Source organism: Trichoderma ghanense, assembly GCF_004382785.1.
Source record: "Trichoderma ghanense strain CCMA-1212 chromosome Unknown scaffold_11, whole genome shotgun sequence".
In the NCBI taxonomy this organism is placed as follows: Eukaryota; Fungi; Ascomycota; class Sordariomycetes; order Hypocreales; family Hypocreaceae; genus Trichoderma; species Trichoderma ghanense.
The window spans coordinates 298569-314870 of NW_027395674.1; the positions used below are offsets into that span (position 1 = coordinate 298569).

Sequence of the window (16302 nt, forward strand, 5' to 3'; positions counted from 1 at the left end):
GCGTCACACAGTCCGTTTAGCACAGGCGCCTCGAGGGATTGACAACCCTGACCCAACAAGCGAAGTGCAAGTACTAGCAACTCCTCGGCTACGGATTCTGTGATAGTGCAGTTACTTCCCTTCTCCGCAGAGTGGATAATCGATGCACCAGTTCGTCACGCAGATGCTATCTAAAGTTACAGCGCTGCTGTGTATTCCATCTTCTCGCGCGCAAGTACCGGGAACGTCAGCAGCCGCCCTGAGGTTCCATTTCTTCGTCCATCCGAGCCGCCCAGATTCGCAGATATTCCACAGCAATGGCACCTGCGGCCCCCGCAGCTTTGATGCCCTTGCACGATCAATGAGACACAGGCAGTTCTTCTCTCTCACACTCTCTCCTCTCTTTCGTCAGTCTGGTCTGCTCGGTTCCGTCTCTAGGCGTTTCTCTCAGCGAAACTTGGCCCGAACAGGCAACCTCACGAACGCACTTCTCTCAACCTCCGGGAAACAGGCTGCATGTTCTAGTCTTTCTTTCTTCTTCCATCTTGGATCTTGATCTTTGCATTCTCCTTTGCTTGAACACACGGCTCCCCCTTTCTGCTCCTTTGCTGGCTCCAACATCTCTCAGACATCGTCGTATTTCCCTCGGCATTCTTGGTGCTACCGCAAGGTGGTACCGGACTGCTAGCGGTTCTGGGCCCTGAGCCTCTACCGCTCTGAGCGCTTCAGGCGGTACCGCTCGCTGTGCGCACCAGCCTGCTGCCGGTCTAGTGGCTGGGCTGGGTGCTAGAACAGTTTCGGACAGTGCCGCAACAGCGTCCCGGTCGTGCGGGTGTGCAACCTGCCGCGCAACAGCACAGTGCTCGACAGCTGATAAAACCGAAGCGAGTCGCCTCCAGCGCCTGTGGCGAGTAGTGTCCGTGTCTGTCTGTCTGTCTGTCTGTCTGGTGTCCGCCTAAAACGCCATCCGATCCAACTTCCCCCATCAAACATCCACCACCTACAGTACTGCGTTTTGCCCTCTGGCAGCGGCTGCTCCGGAACGCTCCGACGACAAACCTCGTTTGCATTTCTTCCTTCTCTGCGTGAACCGCATCAAGCGAACGACGACTCTGGATTGCTTCTTTTGCCGCTTGCACCTACGACCGATTTTCCCTGGATCTGCGCCCTCGACGGCAGATCGGCTTTTGGACGCATCATCCATCCCCCGCAGCCTCCTCACCAGACGCAGCCAGACGCTCGCAGGGCCGCGATCGCGGCGGAGACGCCGTCTCGTCAGTCTGGCTCCTCGGAGTCTTGATTTCCTGTGTATCTTTCCTCCTTCGCTGCGAGCGAATGCTACATCTTGCTGCTTTGCCCGTCGCATCGACTCGACTGCGTTGAAGTACCCATCGCAATGACGACGTCACCATCCTCCGCCTTGACGGGCGTCATCATCGGCCTCGTGTCGTCCTTTGGCTCCATCGTCCTCATCTTCCTCGTCATCTTCATCTTCTGGGCGTCCGGATGTGCTGGCTCCGGCCGCATCATCCTCGATCGCATCGGCCGACCGGGTGAATATGACGACGAGCAGGCGTTTGCGAGGGAAGAGGCCGAGGCCCTGGAGAACATGGACGACATGGCCAGGACGGAGTATCTGAGGGCCAAAGGTATGCCATGAGCCCATCTGCGCATCTGCCCTCCGCCTATTTCTGCGGCACCTCGTAACCTGGCCAACGTACTGACCGTGTTGATAGCATTCATCACGGCGAACCCTCCAGAGTCTGCGCAAACCGATATTTCCCTCTCGCAGTTCCTTGCCATCCAGGAAAAGGGCGTGTCGGCCTGGGAGTTTGAGCCTGAGCTGGAAATTGCAAACTGCTTCGTTCAGGCCCGAACCGAGATTGAATTCTTCGATTCCGAGTGCACCGTCATGAGCAACCTGCCCGTGCCCAAGCAAAACGACGTCTACTACTGGGAGGCCAAGATCTACGAAAAGGCCGAGAGCACGCTGGTCGCGATTGGCATGGCCACCAAGCCGTATCCTCTGTTTAGACTTCCTGGTGGGTTCTTTTTGTCTCAGTGACATCGCCTTGCGATCTGCTAATTCCTCCCAGGTTATCACAAGTACTCCGTTGCATACCACTCCAATGGCTCGCGACACTACAACCAGCCCTTTAGTCGAACCCCGTACGGTCCTCAGATCGTCCCCGGCGACGTTATCGGCGTTGGCTACAGGCCTCGGACTGGCGTCATCTTCTTTACGCGGAACGGCAAGAAGCTCGAGGAAGTTGTCCACGGCTTAAAGTCTCAAAACTTCTTTCCCGCCATTGGAGCCAACGGGCCCGCGTCTGTTCACGTCAACTTTGGTCAGTCTGGCTTCGTCTTCATCGAGGCAAATGTCAAGAAATGGGGGCTGGCCCCCGTCACGGGCAGCCTGGCTCCCCCGCCTCCGTACGGCTCTGAGCAGGGCAGCATTCTCCTGGAGACCGGCACCAAGGATGGCTTCACCTCTTCGCACGGTCGGGCTCATCGACACTCCGTGAGCGGCACGCCGTACAGCGTACGGGTGGGCGAAAACGATCTCAACGTTCAGCATGGACGATCACGCAGCGGAAATTTCAGGGTCCTCCCTCCCACCAGCCCCGGTCCTGTCAGGAGTCCAACCGACATCTCGCTTGCCCAGCTCGTGCCATCCGATGAGGGTGGCGAGGCTAGCAGCAGCACGCAGCTTGCGCAGGAGCAGCATCTCGATGGCAATCCTCTTGAGCTCCATCTCGAAGACGCCACCAACCCGCCGCCCGACTACTCAAGCCCAACGCTCCCCGAGGACCGCAATCGTCGGTATAGCTCAGACAGCGAGGACGAAAACGCTCCTCTGATTCATGTCATGACGCGCAGCAGGGGTGAGTCTTCGTCGACGATACGGCCTGCAGGACATGGCCAGTCCGCTACTCCCCAGGATCCTGTGCCCAGCTACAGCGACGCGATACAGCAGGGCGCGAGCCCCATTCGACGTGATAGAAGCAACAGCTCGGGATCTGAAGATTCAGCCCAGAGCTCGGACAGCGGGTCCTCTGCGTCCAGCTGAAGATGAACAGGGCTTTTTTTTTTTTTTTTTTTGAAGCAAACATCCACACAATCATATGCACACAGAAACACACACACACACTTTTTGCACATTGGTACATACTTCGCGTAGGCGCTCGGGAGTTTGAATAGCATCGGGATCTACCGTAACGACGGATACACATCGTTTCAACGGGGGCTTTTTTTTTCTTTTGTCTGTTTTCCTTTTCCTTTTGTTCCATAGGCTCCCGTCTCCTCCAGCACCTCAGAACAGGTCCAACTTTTTCGTATTGGCCTTTGTGCTGTAACTCCTCCTGTCGTGATTCCCCGTGGTCGAAAGAGAAACTACCTTACCTGTAACATGATACCACCTCTGTTGGAACTACCCCGCCGGCGACTCTTGAATTTCATTTGTTTTCATTGTTTTTTCTTTTATCTTGGTTCGGCTTCTCTGCTCTTTGGGTAACACCTCTGGTTGGGTTTCTGTATTGAAGGGTGTTGAAAAGGGGTGTTGAGGAGGCGCTTTTGGTGTAGAGTTGTGTTGAGTTCTTGGTGTAGATGGGCCTCGAGTTCCATAGTTAGAGAGCTTCAATTTTCCAAATTAGCTGGGTTGTCGGATTTCTGATGTGAGTTTTGTGCTTGTAAGAGTGACGCATTGGAAGTGTTCTTGGCTCTCACCTTGGCGCAACCGCAAAAAAATCTGGCCAGTCCGTCACTGCGAGCGTTTGCATTGCGGAGGATAAGAAGCGCATCCCCCCTTTGGGTCAATTTTCGTCAAGTTTCGTCTCCATTGTGCCGGGAGCTAGAAGTCATGATGGCGGGAAGAGCTGTTACAAACAGCTTCACTGTTTGAGGTAAGATGGTGATATCGTTGTGTGGATTTCGCGGCACGAACTTCTTCTACTACCTTTCTTCTTCTTCTACTACCTTTCTTCCACTCTCGTCAGCTTTCCGGCTAGCCATCGTTCAGCGGATTCGTGTCGACCACCTTGTTAGCTCGACTACTCTCTTTTTTTTCCTCGTCTAAATCACCGTAGGATTACCGTATGGATCTATTGCACTCCTTTTGGATGCTTCAGCTTTCCCTTTAGCATCGTCCGGAAGCCATTCGCCCAATCTAGCAAGATGATCTAGGCATCACAGCCGAAAGCCTAGATTGTTCTCATGAGGTCTTGATGAAATCCTTGAGCTCTAGCCCGACCACCCGTTTGATTTGCGTCTCAACAATCGGCCTTACGTTGTCGGAAAGACTACAGGTATTTCTACGCCGGTTTGTCCTCCATCCGTCGCAAAATCGTCTCCAAGACGGCTCGCTGAAATCAAAGATGCCATCCTTCAAGGTCATCAAGCTGTGGCCGACATATGGCGGTGTCAGGTACTGGTCGGTAAGCCGGAGACTATCCATGTTCTTGCCGAGAGCGCCTATAAACATTGAAGAGCAATCAAAGGAGCACCCGAGCACCCTGTTGGAATACTCGTATCTTATAAGTCTTTTGAGGCCATCGACGATGGCAGGGATAAATTTCTCTCTCCTTTCGTTGACAGCGTCTGGGGCCAAAGTCAGTAATCGTGCAGTTTGTGATCCACCTAGGACGCGAAGCTCGAAACTTACCGATGACTGTCTGTGGTATGGGCAGGCCTAACGAATCAAGTACGCCCGTGCTCTTAGTTATAAGAGACATTGTCGACTCCTTAAAGGTATCAGGGTCTGGGAAGACACATGAAACGGAGAGCAATAATAACAAGTCCCTTCCAGACATGGCCTTTCGATCTATGCCCTGAAGCCACAAGCTGCTAAAGAACTTAACTGCGACGTGGCATTGGTAATAATCGGCCAGGACGGCTATTTTGGCAAGCATTTCGAGATTTATTGTCATGGATAAATCTGCCGTCTTCCCGTGAATGATATTCATCAAGGTAAGTAGTGCTTCTTCGTCCCAGCCCTCGGCATCGACGACATAGGAGTAGTCGCCCTCGGCAGTGGTCTCTTTCCAGTCATTTGACATCATTTTCTCAAAATACGCAGATGCCAGCGTCAGATGCCTCGATGAGAGCCGCATCCGCACTTCGGGCTTGTCCTCAGCCAATGTCTGCGGCTCGTCTGCAGCGTCCGACTTGGGCTGTTCTTGCTGCTCCTGCTGCTCAGCTGGGGGCGAGGGCGGAGCAGCGAACGGCGCGTTTGGATTGCGGAGAGTAAGAAGCGTATCTCCGTTGGGATCGATCTCGTGAACCTTTGGCTCCATTGGGGCCTGAAGGTGAAGAGGGGGGATGGAGCTTCTCCCAAGCACCTGGAGAATGTCCACTCGACAAAGAGGCAGCTGTAGAGGGAATGATCGAGGATTACTTATGACACCTGGACAGTAGGCACTTTGTATGCGCTGCGGATAATGAGCCAGCCGGGTTGCTGGTGGTGATGGGATGATATAAACGTGCGGGGTTGGTCGTATCAAGTTACCTTTGTTGGTTATCACTACCCTACCTGCATGTGAGGCGGTAATAGGTGCATGATGGGGCCGGACCTCTCCAACTTCCAAAGTAGATGGTGTCTGATTCGAGTGTGGATGGGTCGTACACAGCGGCGAGTGAGCTTTTGTCACAGAGATGAGAGAACACGAAGTGAGACTGCAGCAGATTACGACTTGTGATTGGTGTGGCACTTCTACCAACTTCGATTTCATTCGCGATTGCCATGAGTACAAGTAAATGTGATGGAAGAGATGTTTAGCACCACCTGATAGTGGTCAAGAAGTGGTATGCAGTCTAAAACGTTCGCCGAGCAACTTGGAGAGCACAGATATATATGTTCCGGAAGACGCTTCCCTTCTACTACCTATGTACCTAGGTGGTGATCATGTGGCCAGAGGGAATCCTCTCAAGGCAAGATTATCTTTCGAGAAACAAGTAGTCAAGTTCGATTTGATCTATATTGTAGCCTGCCGCCATGCCCGCTATATGCTTCAAGGTATATCCCAAACGCCAGAGTCAATGCCGGTAAACATGAACGCAACTCATCCCACGACTTCAAAGTCATACCCCAATTCTTCAACAATGGCCTCGATCTCGGCGTCTTCCTCCCCAAGCTCCTTGGTCTCCTCGCCCGGCGTCTGCGCCGACAAGAACGGCTCGGCGTTCCCCTCGACGGCCCTCTCCACCAGCTCCGGCCAGTAGTCGAACCCGTCGCGCACCGTGAAGCCGGCCTTGTGGCCCAGGAACATGCGCCCCAGCTTGGCCCTCGTGCCCTCCACCTTCTCCAGCCGGACGAGCCTGTAGCCGAGGAAGACGATGGTCTCTTCTTCGTAGTAGGCCGAGTAGCCCTTTTCGCGGACGACCTGCAAGTGCCCGCCGGCGCCGACGTTGACGTTGAAGGCAGGGTCGACGGGGACCTTGACGCCCGCACCGACCCCCGACGAACGCCCCGTCGAGTCGCTAACCTCCATGTTGGTCAGGGTGACCATGTCGGTGACGAAGTAGCCCTGGTCGTGGTTGCTGCGCAGCAGCTCAAACAGCTCCTCGAAATACTCCTTGTCCTTGAGCAGCTCTTTAAACTTCTCCCCGGGAGAATCCATGTGCCATATCCTCGCGACAGTGGCCATCTTCTCGCTGCTGTCCTCCTTGGCGCGGTCGACAAAGGCCTCGAGGATCTCGTTGAGCGAGGCGGAGACGCCGGCGTCCTTGATGCGGCGGGTCCAGAACTTGACGTTGCGGACCTGCACGGGCTTGGGGTCGAGGCCGGGGACGATGTCGCGCGGGAGCCGGGCGCCGGGGCGGTAGGGGATGTGGCGCTCGGTGGGGAGGTCGGGGTATTTGACGACGCTGCCGATGAGCGTGTCGCGGTAGACGCCGGCGTCGAGGCGCGGCTGGATGAGCCAGAGGGGTTTTGTCTCGTGGGCGTGCGGCATTGCGGAGGGGGAGGAGGAGGCGGAGGAGGAAGGGTTGATGATGGGGTTGAGGTTGAGGTGTCGGCGGTGTTGGAGGTGGTTGTTGTAATGAGGGGTTGGGTTGATGATGGCGGCGGTTGACATGATAGGAATTGGAGGAGGAGGAGAGAGTTTAGAAGAGAGGAGGGTATGAGATGAGATTGGTCGTTGGTGTAGCTGATGCTGGGGCTATTGCCAGCTACTGCAGTGTTGATCTCGCGAGTCAAGCAGTAGGGCAAGGACTTGTATTACGATGAATTTATATACAAACAGGGACAGAAATCACGGTCAAGGCATTCTTTCTGGTGGGCTTCATTGCAATCGCCGAGATGGACCTGGACTCATTCGCCGCATCAGTCATGAGTATTAAGCAGGAAGCCTTGGATATGGCATGTGACGTCGTTGTGCCTGGAATGGCTGAGAGGCCGCCCCTTGGACCAAAGTTTAGGCTGCGCCACACGCTCGGTGGTGGCATCACCTGCGCTTCGGTGTGTTGCTGCGCCACGGATAGCAGCAGATTCGGCGATGGCAGCGGCTATTCAAGGGCCGGTGAAGGGATGAGTCAATTCTTGATTGATTCTAGAGAAGGAGATCATTGGAATAGCAGACAATCGGAGCGAGTAACCGAGGAGGGGGGTGGCGGACAGTGGCAAACGGTCGAGATCTCGTTGGGTACAGTATAAGCGCCTACAGCTCCTACAAGACTAGACTTACCTTAGGAGAGGCTTCACCAGGAACGTCCAGTTGCATTCAACCTTTCTGGAGTGGTCTACCATGTCTCCGGCGCTCTGCTCTGACTTTATCGCCACTTCCACGGCCTTCGCCCTGACTGGTTCAGCAGGTTTTGAGCTTTGGTGCCTGGGTGTCTCGGTTGGTTCGTCTCCTCTTGCGAGAGCCCGTGAACTAAGACTGCGGGAAATGGCGACCCAACCGGTCGGTATCAAGTCTGCCTGATGATTCCAGGCCATGAACTGTCGATTTCTTGTGCGGTGCCTCTCATGTTAGTTTGAAGCTGGATAGATTTTAAATTGTAATTGTGTCATGACAGATTCACGTACTTTTCTGACCTTTGCACGCTCAGCCACTGAAAGAACCAAGCCCAAACTCAAACCCAGGCAAGAGCCTCAAATTGCCTGTACATTGGAGGTACTTGCACTCCTACACCAGCCACGTCCTTCGCTCGTCCGGCCGCCGCCATCCTCTCTCCTTCAACTCTAACCTTCCATCGTTTCTCTTCGGCCGATGAACCTCACCTTTGCGCTCTACAAACCATCAAATCTGAAATGTCCAGTGAGGCTTTCAGTCATAATACGGCAGTCTCGACATACCTGCACTTGACTTAATGGCGGACTCGCGCGACTCGTTCAAGGGCTTGTTCCAGCGCGTACGGACAGCCGTCACACGGCAGCGAAGCTCAGAAGGCAGCGGCTTGCGGACGGTGCATGACCCTGAAGATGCCGACATAGAGTAGGTTTGGCTCCAAGCCCGCTTCGACTGCTCCGTACCTACTATGCTACCCACTACCGGTACACTCGCCTGACAAGTTACAGCATCGTGGCCGTCCATGGCCTGGGCGGACAGGGCTTCAAGTCATGGGTCTCCCTGGAGGGCGGCAAGGCCAAGTCGTGGCTGGAGGACCTTCTCGCGCAAGATATCCCCAACGCGAGGGTCATGACGTACGGGTACATCTCCGACGGAGTCAACTACCGGTACCTGGTGCGCAACGTGCTCTACGGCAGGGCTTTGGACTTGGTCAAGGAGCTGGGCAATCAGCGCGTTCGCGACGGCACGAGCAGACGGCCGCTCTTCTTCATTGCGCACAGCCTGGGAGGATGGATCGTCAAACGAGCGCTCATCATCTCCAGCGAGGCCATCGATGCAGAGCTCAAAGACATCGAGCTGGCGACTTGCGGAGTGGCTTTCTTGGGCACCTTGTCTCCAGGAAGGCCACTGTCGCCAACGCCGCTCGCGCACGTCATTCGAAGGACGACGTCGGGCTTTGATGACCAGCCGACGTCTGCTCGCGGACATTCCATGCAGCCCCAGGTACAGGATATCGAGTGGTTAGAAAACCAGATGGAGGCGTTCAAGGCCATTACAGCGAACCTGCCACAGCTGTCTTTCCACGAAACTAAGCAATCGGAGGACGGATTCGTGGTCGAACCGCGGCATTCCATGTCTGGCTCAGATGGCGTGCAGATCGGACTGGCCGCCACTCACTCGGGCTTGGTGCAATTCGAGGGCCGAGATGCCAACTACAGGATGTTTATTCACAAGTTTCGCCACATGATACATCAAGCCACTGCTTCTGGACTGTTGGAGAAGAAGCGAAAGGCATTTGATTCCGTCACAGGTGAGTGACATGTCACTGCTCGACTCAACAAGTCTGACCAGATATACCCAGATCAACATCTGGAATACCTAACGGAAGGTTTCGATATTCCATACAAGCTGCCCTGTGAGCCGAGCGTCATTATTCACAGACAGGGCCCTCTCGAACAGCTTGAATCCAGCTTCAAGCCATCTCCTGCCCGACAAGCTCTGCATATCAGCATCGCCAGTCTCTGGGGAGATGCTGGCGTCGGCAAGACTACTCTTGCGCGAGATTACGCCGAGCTCAAGAGGCACGAGCTTTCGTTCGTCTTCTGGATCTGGGCTGAGAGCTGGGAGACGGCCGTGACGAGCTATCTCGAGTTCGCCAACCATCTGGTTGAGTACTACTCCAAGAACGCTCCTCGATCTCGGGTCGAAAACGAACTGGGACTCACGGGCGTCGAAGAGATGCTCAAGGTAAAGAGCATTCAGCAGCTGGATACATTACGAGTCAAGGCTGTGGTTCGAGCCGTCAAAGACTGGCTGATGAGGCCCGAAAATGACAAGTGGCTGCTCATCTTTGACAATGTTGAACCGTCTTTCGACATTTCCGACTTTATTCCACTCACCCTCACGGGAAAGATTATTTTAACCTCACGGGATAGCAGCAACTGTATCTGGGGGACGAAGCTGCACATCGGGGCAATGGTGGACGAAGAAGCCGTACAGCTACTTCGCTCGATAGTAGGAGACGAGGCGCTACAAAGCGATCATGAAGGTATGGAAGGCCGCTTGATATGTGAGCTACAACGACTAACAATCGCCAGACGAAGCAGCTCATAAGCTGGTGCGGCAGCTCAAGTGCCATCCTCAGAGCGTAGCGCTCGCCGCTTCGACCATCAGCAAGAAGGGCCTCGATGTCTCTTACTACCAGAGTAAGGTCGCGTCCGATATGCCGCTGAGGATACTGGGCTCTATGCTCGATCAGTCTTCCGTCACAAGAACAGTACTTCGTGTCAGCGCTATGCTTTCGTACACAGTCATTCCCGTCGCCTTGTTCGGTCCACCCAAAGGCCACAGGAAGACGCCAGCACGGTTCACAGATACTTTGAAGGAGATAAGAGGCAAGTGTACAGGAATCACTTTTGAGTTCACAGCTAACTATCGTGCAGCCTTTCAAGCCGCGAATCGACTTGATGATGTTCTGCAATACCTGTTTGATCAGAATTTCATACAGACACCCTCCCCTGATTCGGCACCGTCGTCCACAACGTCATCACCCAGCTCACCATCGGCATCGCAAGGCACGAACTCCTCGACCTCGTCTTTCGAGGCCTTTGTACTCGACCCCGCGGCCCGTGAGTACGTACGCGCAACGCTCAAGGATGGAGAACAGAAAGAGAACGCATGGCTAGCTTGCAATATTTGCGTCGACGGCATCCGGGAAAAGGAGGCGACTTCGTCGAGTCTACTGGAAATTCACGACTTTGGGAGGATCATGGGCCCTCACGCAAAGGCTTGCTACGACGACTGGTCCGGCATCCTAGAGCACGATGATGACGACGTCGCGTGGCAGGTCTTGGGAAATGTGTGCATGACGCAGGGTGCGTTGGAGCAAGCCATCGGCTGCTTCAAGCTTTCGCTGCGGCAAAAAGCGGGCATGGACGCTCGGGAAAGGATACAAACATGTCTATCGCTTGCGTCGTTGCTTCAACAAGCAGGGGAACACGAAAAGAGCACCGAAGTCTTGACAAACATTGACTTGGCATCCATCGACCAAGCCCTCGGCTTCCGGGTTGCTCTGGCGAAGATATCAGCGGCAACTGCTCGAGGAGATTATGACTATGCGGAAGACCAGTACGGGATTATTGAGCATAAGCAAGAGGAAGAGCTTGGGCCAACAGATGCGGCGACTGTGAGTACGGTCCAAAAGCTCGCATCGACGCTAGAACAGCTGGGAAAGATGGAGGAGGCACAGGCGCTCTATCGCCGAGTATACATCTCTTATCAGAGCATGTTTGGCCAGAGCAATCCGATCACCGTCGAAGCTCTCGATGAGCTTGCGCACGTATCCAAGGCCAGTAACGCCATGGACGAGGCCGAAGCACTCTACAAGAAGTCACTCGAGATCAAATCTAGAACTCTGGGGCCAGAGCATCCAAACACAGCTCACGCGCTGCAGAAGCTGGCTGTTATTGACGACATACGCTGTCGTTACGACGACGCCAAGGTCAAGTACCGAAAGGCCTTGGATATCATGGCTGCTTCGCTTGGCAGAGCTCACCCGCTTCATACAACTACGATGGAGAACCTGGCATTAAGCTGCCGCCTGCATGCCCACTTGCTGGGCGAGGACGAGGAGACGGCATCCATTCACTCGTCTGATTCGAGTTCATCCCCGCGCGCTTTTCGGTCTCGGTACCGGCGCCGTTCGACAATCAACTCGACCAACACCGTCACTCGAGAACGCTACACGAGATCCAAGGAGGAGGCAGTTCTTCGTGATGCCTCCCGTCGCCGAGCGTTTGGCGAAGCGGAAGAGCTCTATCTCGACGTCATCGCGATCAAGAAGTCGGCGACCGAGCTGTACCGCGAGGGAGAGGTTGTCGAGACGGGATCCAAGCTGAGAGAGATGTACGAAAACGAGCCTTTTTTCGAAAAGTGCCGCGATGAGAAGGTGTTGAACTTGATGGGGCTCTTGAGGGAGATGAAGAGGAGGGGGACACTCTAACTCTTCGCTCCGAGGTTTGACTCGAGTCGAGGAAAGCGACTTGGCCTTGCTGCTATAGTTCAATTTTCCATGGCTGACATTCAACAAGCAAGATCGGCCGTGTGGCTCAATGGCAGAGCGTCTGACTACGATTAAGTACATCAGGAGGTTGCAGGTTCGACCCCTGTCTCGGTCAATTTTTTGGTGTCTTTTGCCACCTCTCTTTTTGTGGGCTGGGTGCCGTGGCTTGCTAGCTCACGGGTTTTTACTTTTGTATCTTCTTTCCGGTTTCAGTGTGTTGCTATTCTGATTTTGTTCTAATTTTTTTCTGTACTGGGTTGAGCGAGGAGTTCTCTTGGGTTTTATCTATTGTGGTGACGGCGTGGCGAGAACGGTGGTGGTGCTTGGGATTTCTTTTTGTGTGGCGGTTGAATTGTCTATGAGGGCACGATTTCATAAATGTAAATATTGCCTTGAACCATTGATCCATTGATATCATAACATGTATATTCATACCCCTTTTTTTTCAATGATGTCACTCTTGTGACCATCTCGATGCTATCATCGAACAAGAGTATAAAGTATAGACGCCATGTACTAATGCTCGAATACAACCAGCCCATCTCATGCCTGGTCTCCAGCACCGGTCATATATACAACCCTCATCCATCCAATGATTCCTGCCAGAGAGCCAAAGCAATGGCTTCAAAGCTGGCAGAGCATTCATAGTACTTCATCCCCATCATGTACCCAACGAGTGACTGATGAAACACCTCATCACTGAGGCTCACTCCCCCATCAGACAAAGATCCAATGTATAAATATGCTCAATAATAATACTCTTTTTTCACCCCATCACATCCCACATATCCATAAACAATCACTGCTGCTGCTGTTGCTGTTGCTGCTCCTCCGGCGGCGGCGGCATCGCAGGCGGCGCGAAATACGCCTTGCCCGCCTCGACGAGGATCTGCTGGTCGACCCTCGCCTGCGCATTCTCCCCGAACTCGACCCTCTTCCAGGTCGTGATGCGCGCCTCCTCCGTGTCCACCTCGAAGAGGCGCAGCCGCCGAATGTACCCGTCGTAGCCGGCGTACCCGCCGAAGCCGACGCCGCCCGAGTAGCACATCCACATGGCGGGCACCTTGTTCGCGGCGTCCTTTTCCTTGTCCTTTTCCGGCTCGAGGGGCAGCTTCTGGTCCCAGCCTGGGAGGAAGGATTTGGTTTCGTCGCCGTGGGAGGAGAGGGAGCAGTAGTCGTTTACGTGGTCGCTGGCACGGCGGTGTTAAGTGGGACTTTTTGGAAAGGTGGGGGCGATGATGGGGGAGTTGTTGATAATGGGGTAGTGACTTACTGGCCGGCGCTGACCATGACGACGCCCTCTTGGACGAGAGCGTCGTGGAAGCCCGTGTTGTAGACGGGCGCCGTGACGCCTTCGCGCCATTCGCCCACACGGGGCTTGTCCCAATCTGCGTATTCAGTCAGGGGGATGTGGATAAAGGCAATGTCCATGTGGCGGTGCGTGTATCCGTCGTGGTTCTTCTTGAGACTCGCGCTCGTCTTCTTGAACCAGTCAATCTGGCTGGGCTTCACCCAGTCATACCCTGGATAGTGCCGCTCGTCGGGCGAGTAAGAGTGGGTGTCGAGCAGGTAAATGGTCAAGGCGGAGTGCTCGTTGTGGCCTCGCGCCAGGACCTCGATGTAGTAGTTGCCGACGCCGTCGACGTCGACGGGGCCGGCCTGGGAGAGGGAGTAGGGCAGCGTCTCCATGAGCGCCATCTGGCCTTCGCGCGACATGGACTTTTCGTCGTCGTGGTTGCCGAAGATGGCGGCGTAGGGGATCTTGCGCTCAATCAGGAGCGAGGCGTATTTGTATATGGCCTGCGAATGTCAGCTTCCCGTCTCATAGGCAAAAGCAAGTTACACAGTTTGACTCGGAACAAACAAGGGGGCACACGTACCGATGGTGCGTCAGGGGCTGTATCACCGTTGACCTGGTCGCCGCTCAGGATGACGAGATCGGGCTTCTCTTCGTCAAGCATCTTGGTGAGGAAGTCGAGGGTCCTGGGGTCGGCCTCGCATTTGCCCCCCTTGTAGCCATCGGGCACAGCGTCTCGACACTCGCCCACGCCGGTGCTGAGGTGCAAGTCTCCGACCTGCATGATCTTGAACCGGCCGTTGTCGGGGATTCTCGGCTTCGGCCTCTTCGGCTGGTGAGGCGCTCCCCTCCGCACGGTCAGATGGGCGCTGAGGAGGTTGCCCCCGGTGCCGAGGTGCAGAGGCCGCCCGACGATGCCCCAGCCGTTGCGCGCCTCGGTTGCGTCGTCGCCGAAGACGACGTCGACGTCCGTCACGGCCGCGTCCGAGTCGCTCGATTTCTTATTCCGGGAGCGCTTCAGCCATATGCCGCCGGGCCGGGGCTCCCAGTGCTCGCTGCCGTCGGCGACGTCGCCCGGGTTGAGGGATCCGACAGAGACGCCGACGACAACCTTGTCGTCTTCGCTCAGCTCCTCTTCGCGCTTGCGGCGGACGTGCAGGTACGCCTTTGACGTCCACGCCCTGCCCAGGTACAGCTCCTTTTCGATCCGCTGCCATTCGTTTGGATTCAGTTCGCAGGAGGAAAAGGGCTTGAGGGAGGAGCAGGTCGTGAGGGTGACGTCGGTGACTACGAGGCCGGGGTGGTGGGAGGGCATGTAGTTGTGGAGGGCGTTGGGGAGGACTCTGTAGTTTCGGTCGAGGAAGAAGATGACGATGGTGGTGACGAAGACGACGGCGCCCAGCTGGGTGAGCGTGCGGACCTGACGGAAGAAGCATCGTGTTAGTTGTTGCCTCGTGCCCATGTCGATGCGACCAGCAACGGTAGCAGGCTTGAAGGGAGCTGGCCAACGTACAATACGTCGCGTCATCTTGGAGAGACGCCCGTGGGGACTGCAAGCTGAATGTCAAACAATGGATCGAATTTGAAGAGATGCGCCGCGCAGCACAATCTGCTTAGTATCGTGTGGTTCGCATCTTTGTGCAGTCAAGCATCGCGGAGGGTCTCGTATATCGAATGCCGCCACTCGATACGGTTCGCCGCAGCCGCGCGTAAGGGTTCAGAGTCGAGGCAGCTGTCTGTGTGTCCAGGGAAGCAATTCATCCAGCGAACTGCAAGCCAGTATCCAAGTCTGTCTGTGTTGAAGCTCTGGAATCTCCGTCTGGCCAGGAGGCGGTTGGTGGTTCGTGGCATGTGGAAGCTCGTCCAACCCGTCGACCAAAGGGGTTCAGCATCAAATGCCGGGGCCGCGAGACGGGGCACGCAATTGGTCCGAGGCGAGAGGCTCCACGTTGATCCGACCAGGTATTATTAGGTAGGGCTCTAGAGCCTTGCTGCAGTGGGGTCAGGCCGCCGAGCTGTAGCGAGCTCAGGGCCTGGAGCTGCTGGAAAGCCCCTGGAAGCAGCGGCACTAATGCAGGATCTTGTCGGTATCGAGTATCGCTTCAGGTTCGATCGATGCGGTTGATGTTACGGTGAAGGATTGAATCCAAGGGTCATGAATCTTTTGCTGGATTTTACGGTCATGCTGGAGGAATGGACGGAACAAACAGTGCCTTGGCAGCGCATCCAAGCAGAGCAATAGAGCTCCTTTCGAATGCTCAACTACACTTCTGGCAATACTTGGGAGGTACCAGCAAGCTGCAGCTGAGCTCCATGTCGGATTCAATGTCCAACTCAAGGCCATGATTTCAAATAACATGGCCGATGATCTTGCGTGCAATACAACTCTCTGGGGATCGCAAACACCCCAGAAGATTCAACATCTCTTCTCTACCTATCCAGTAGCTTGATGGAGGCATCAACCCGTGTTATTAGAAGCAACTCCCGTTAAGAAAAGCTCATGCAGAGTGAAAACGGAAGATATAGGGTAGGCAGCTCCACGATACAGCCAAGTACCCTACGATGGACCACAAGACACGGAGACGATATGATTGTAGGAACAACCTGTCTTTCAGCCTCGGCAAGCCGCTATTAGGACTGACCCTGTCATCGTGTAACATGGGAAAGACAGTCTCCATGACCATACAATTGATTTCTGCTACCAAACAAACAGCCATTCATGAAAATTGTGAAAAGAACCGACAGCTTCAGCACATCTTCAGCTTACTGTACCAGCTGGTCCGTGCACCCCTTCCCAGTGCAAATCGGCGCTCCCCAGCCTCGCCTTTCGTAATAGCGGCTCGCATCGCGTCTCGCCTCGACGTTCCTCTTCCTCTTGCTCTTCATTTCCTTCGCTGGTCAATTCCCTTTACCAACGCCGTCTTCTTCCTTCTCGCGACGCCTCCCAGGCATTTCAT

General features: G+C 54.9%; 6 protein-coding genes across 6 annotated transcripts; 3 read left to right on the forward strand and 3 right to left on the reverse strand.

The window, feature by feature from the left end:
- Positions 1–985: 985 nt before the first annotated feature.
- On the forward strand, positions 986–3049 carry CCMA1212_008079 (Protein ssh4; the record flags this gene model as incomplete). The annotated part of the gene is made up of 4 exons (XM_073705229.1): positions 986–1253; positions 1365–1628; positions 1716–2021; positions 2076–3049. Coding segments are annotated over 4 exons (1812 nt in total), but the record flags the coding sequence as incomplete, so codon positions are not given.
- A 1140-nt stretch (positions 3050–4189) lies between these two features.
- CCMA1212_008080 (uncharacterized protein) lies at positions 4190–5270 on the reverse strand (the record flags this gene model as incomplete). The annotated part of the gene is made up of 2 exons (XM_073705230.1): positions 4190–4575; positions 4640–5270. 2 exons carry the CDS (start codon positions 5268–5270, stop codon positions 4190–4192), a joined length of 1017 nt encoding a protein of 338 aa, XP_073556116.1.
- A 765-nt stretch (positions 5271–6035) lies between these two features.
- CCMA1212_008081 (uncharacterized protein) lies at positions 6036–7049 on the reverse strand (the record flags this gene model as incomplete). Its single annotated transcript, XM_073705231.1, has 1 exon — positions 6036–7049. The coding sequence occupies one exon, from the start codon at positions 7047–7049 to the stop codon at positions 6036–6038; it is 1014 nt and encodes a 337-aa protein (XP_073556117.1).
- A 224-nt stretch (positions 7050–7273) lies between these two features.
- Positions 7274–7898, forward strand: CCMA1212_008082 (uncharacterized protein; the record flags this gene model as incomplete). Its single annotated transcript, XM_073705232.1, has 2 exons — positions 7274–7432; positions 7653–7898. 2 exons carry the CDS (start codon positions 7274–7276, stop codon positions 7896–7898), a joined length of 405 nt encoding a protein of 134 aa, XP_073556118.1.
- A 388-nt stretch (positions 7899–8286) lies between these two features.
- CCMA1212_008083 (Nephrocystin-3) lies at positions 8287–11988 on the forward strand (the record flags this gene model as incomplete). The annotated part of the gene is made up of 4 exons (XM_073705233.1): positions 8287–8411; positions 8495–9297; positions 9349–10035; positions 10085–11988. 4 exons carry the CDS (start codon positions 8287–8289, stop codon positions 11986–11988), a joined length of 3519 nt encoding a protein of 1172 aa, XP_073556119.1.
- An 859-nt stretch (positions 11989–12847) lies between these two features.
- CCMA1212_008085 (Phosphatase DCR2) lies at positions 12848–14873 on the reverse strand (the record flags this gene model as incomplete). Its single annotated transcript, XM_073705234.1, has 4 exons — positions 12848–13238; positions 13322–13848; positions 13929–14765; positions 14859–14873. 4 exons carry the CDS (start codon positions 14871–14873, stop codon positions 12848–12850), a joined length of 1770 nt encoding a protein of 589 aa, XP_073556113.1.
- Positions 14874–16302: the final 1429 nt, after the last annotated feature.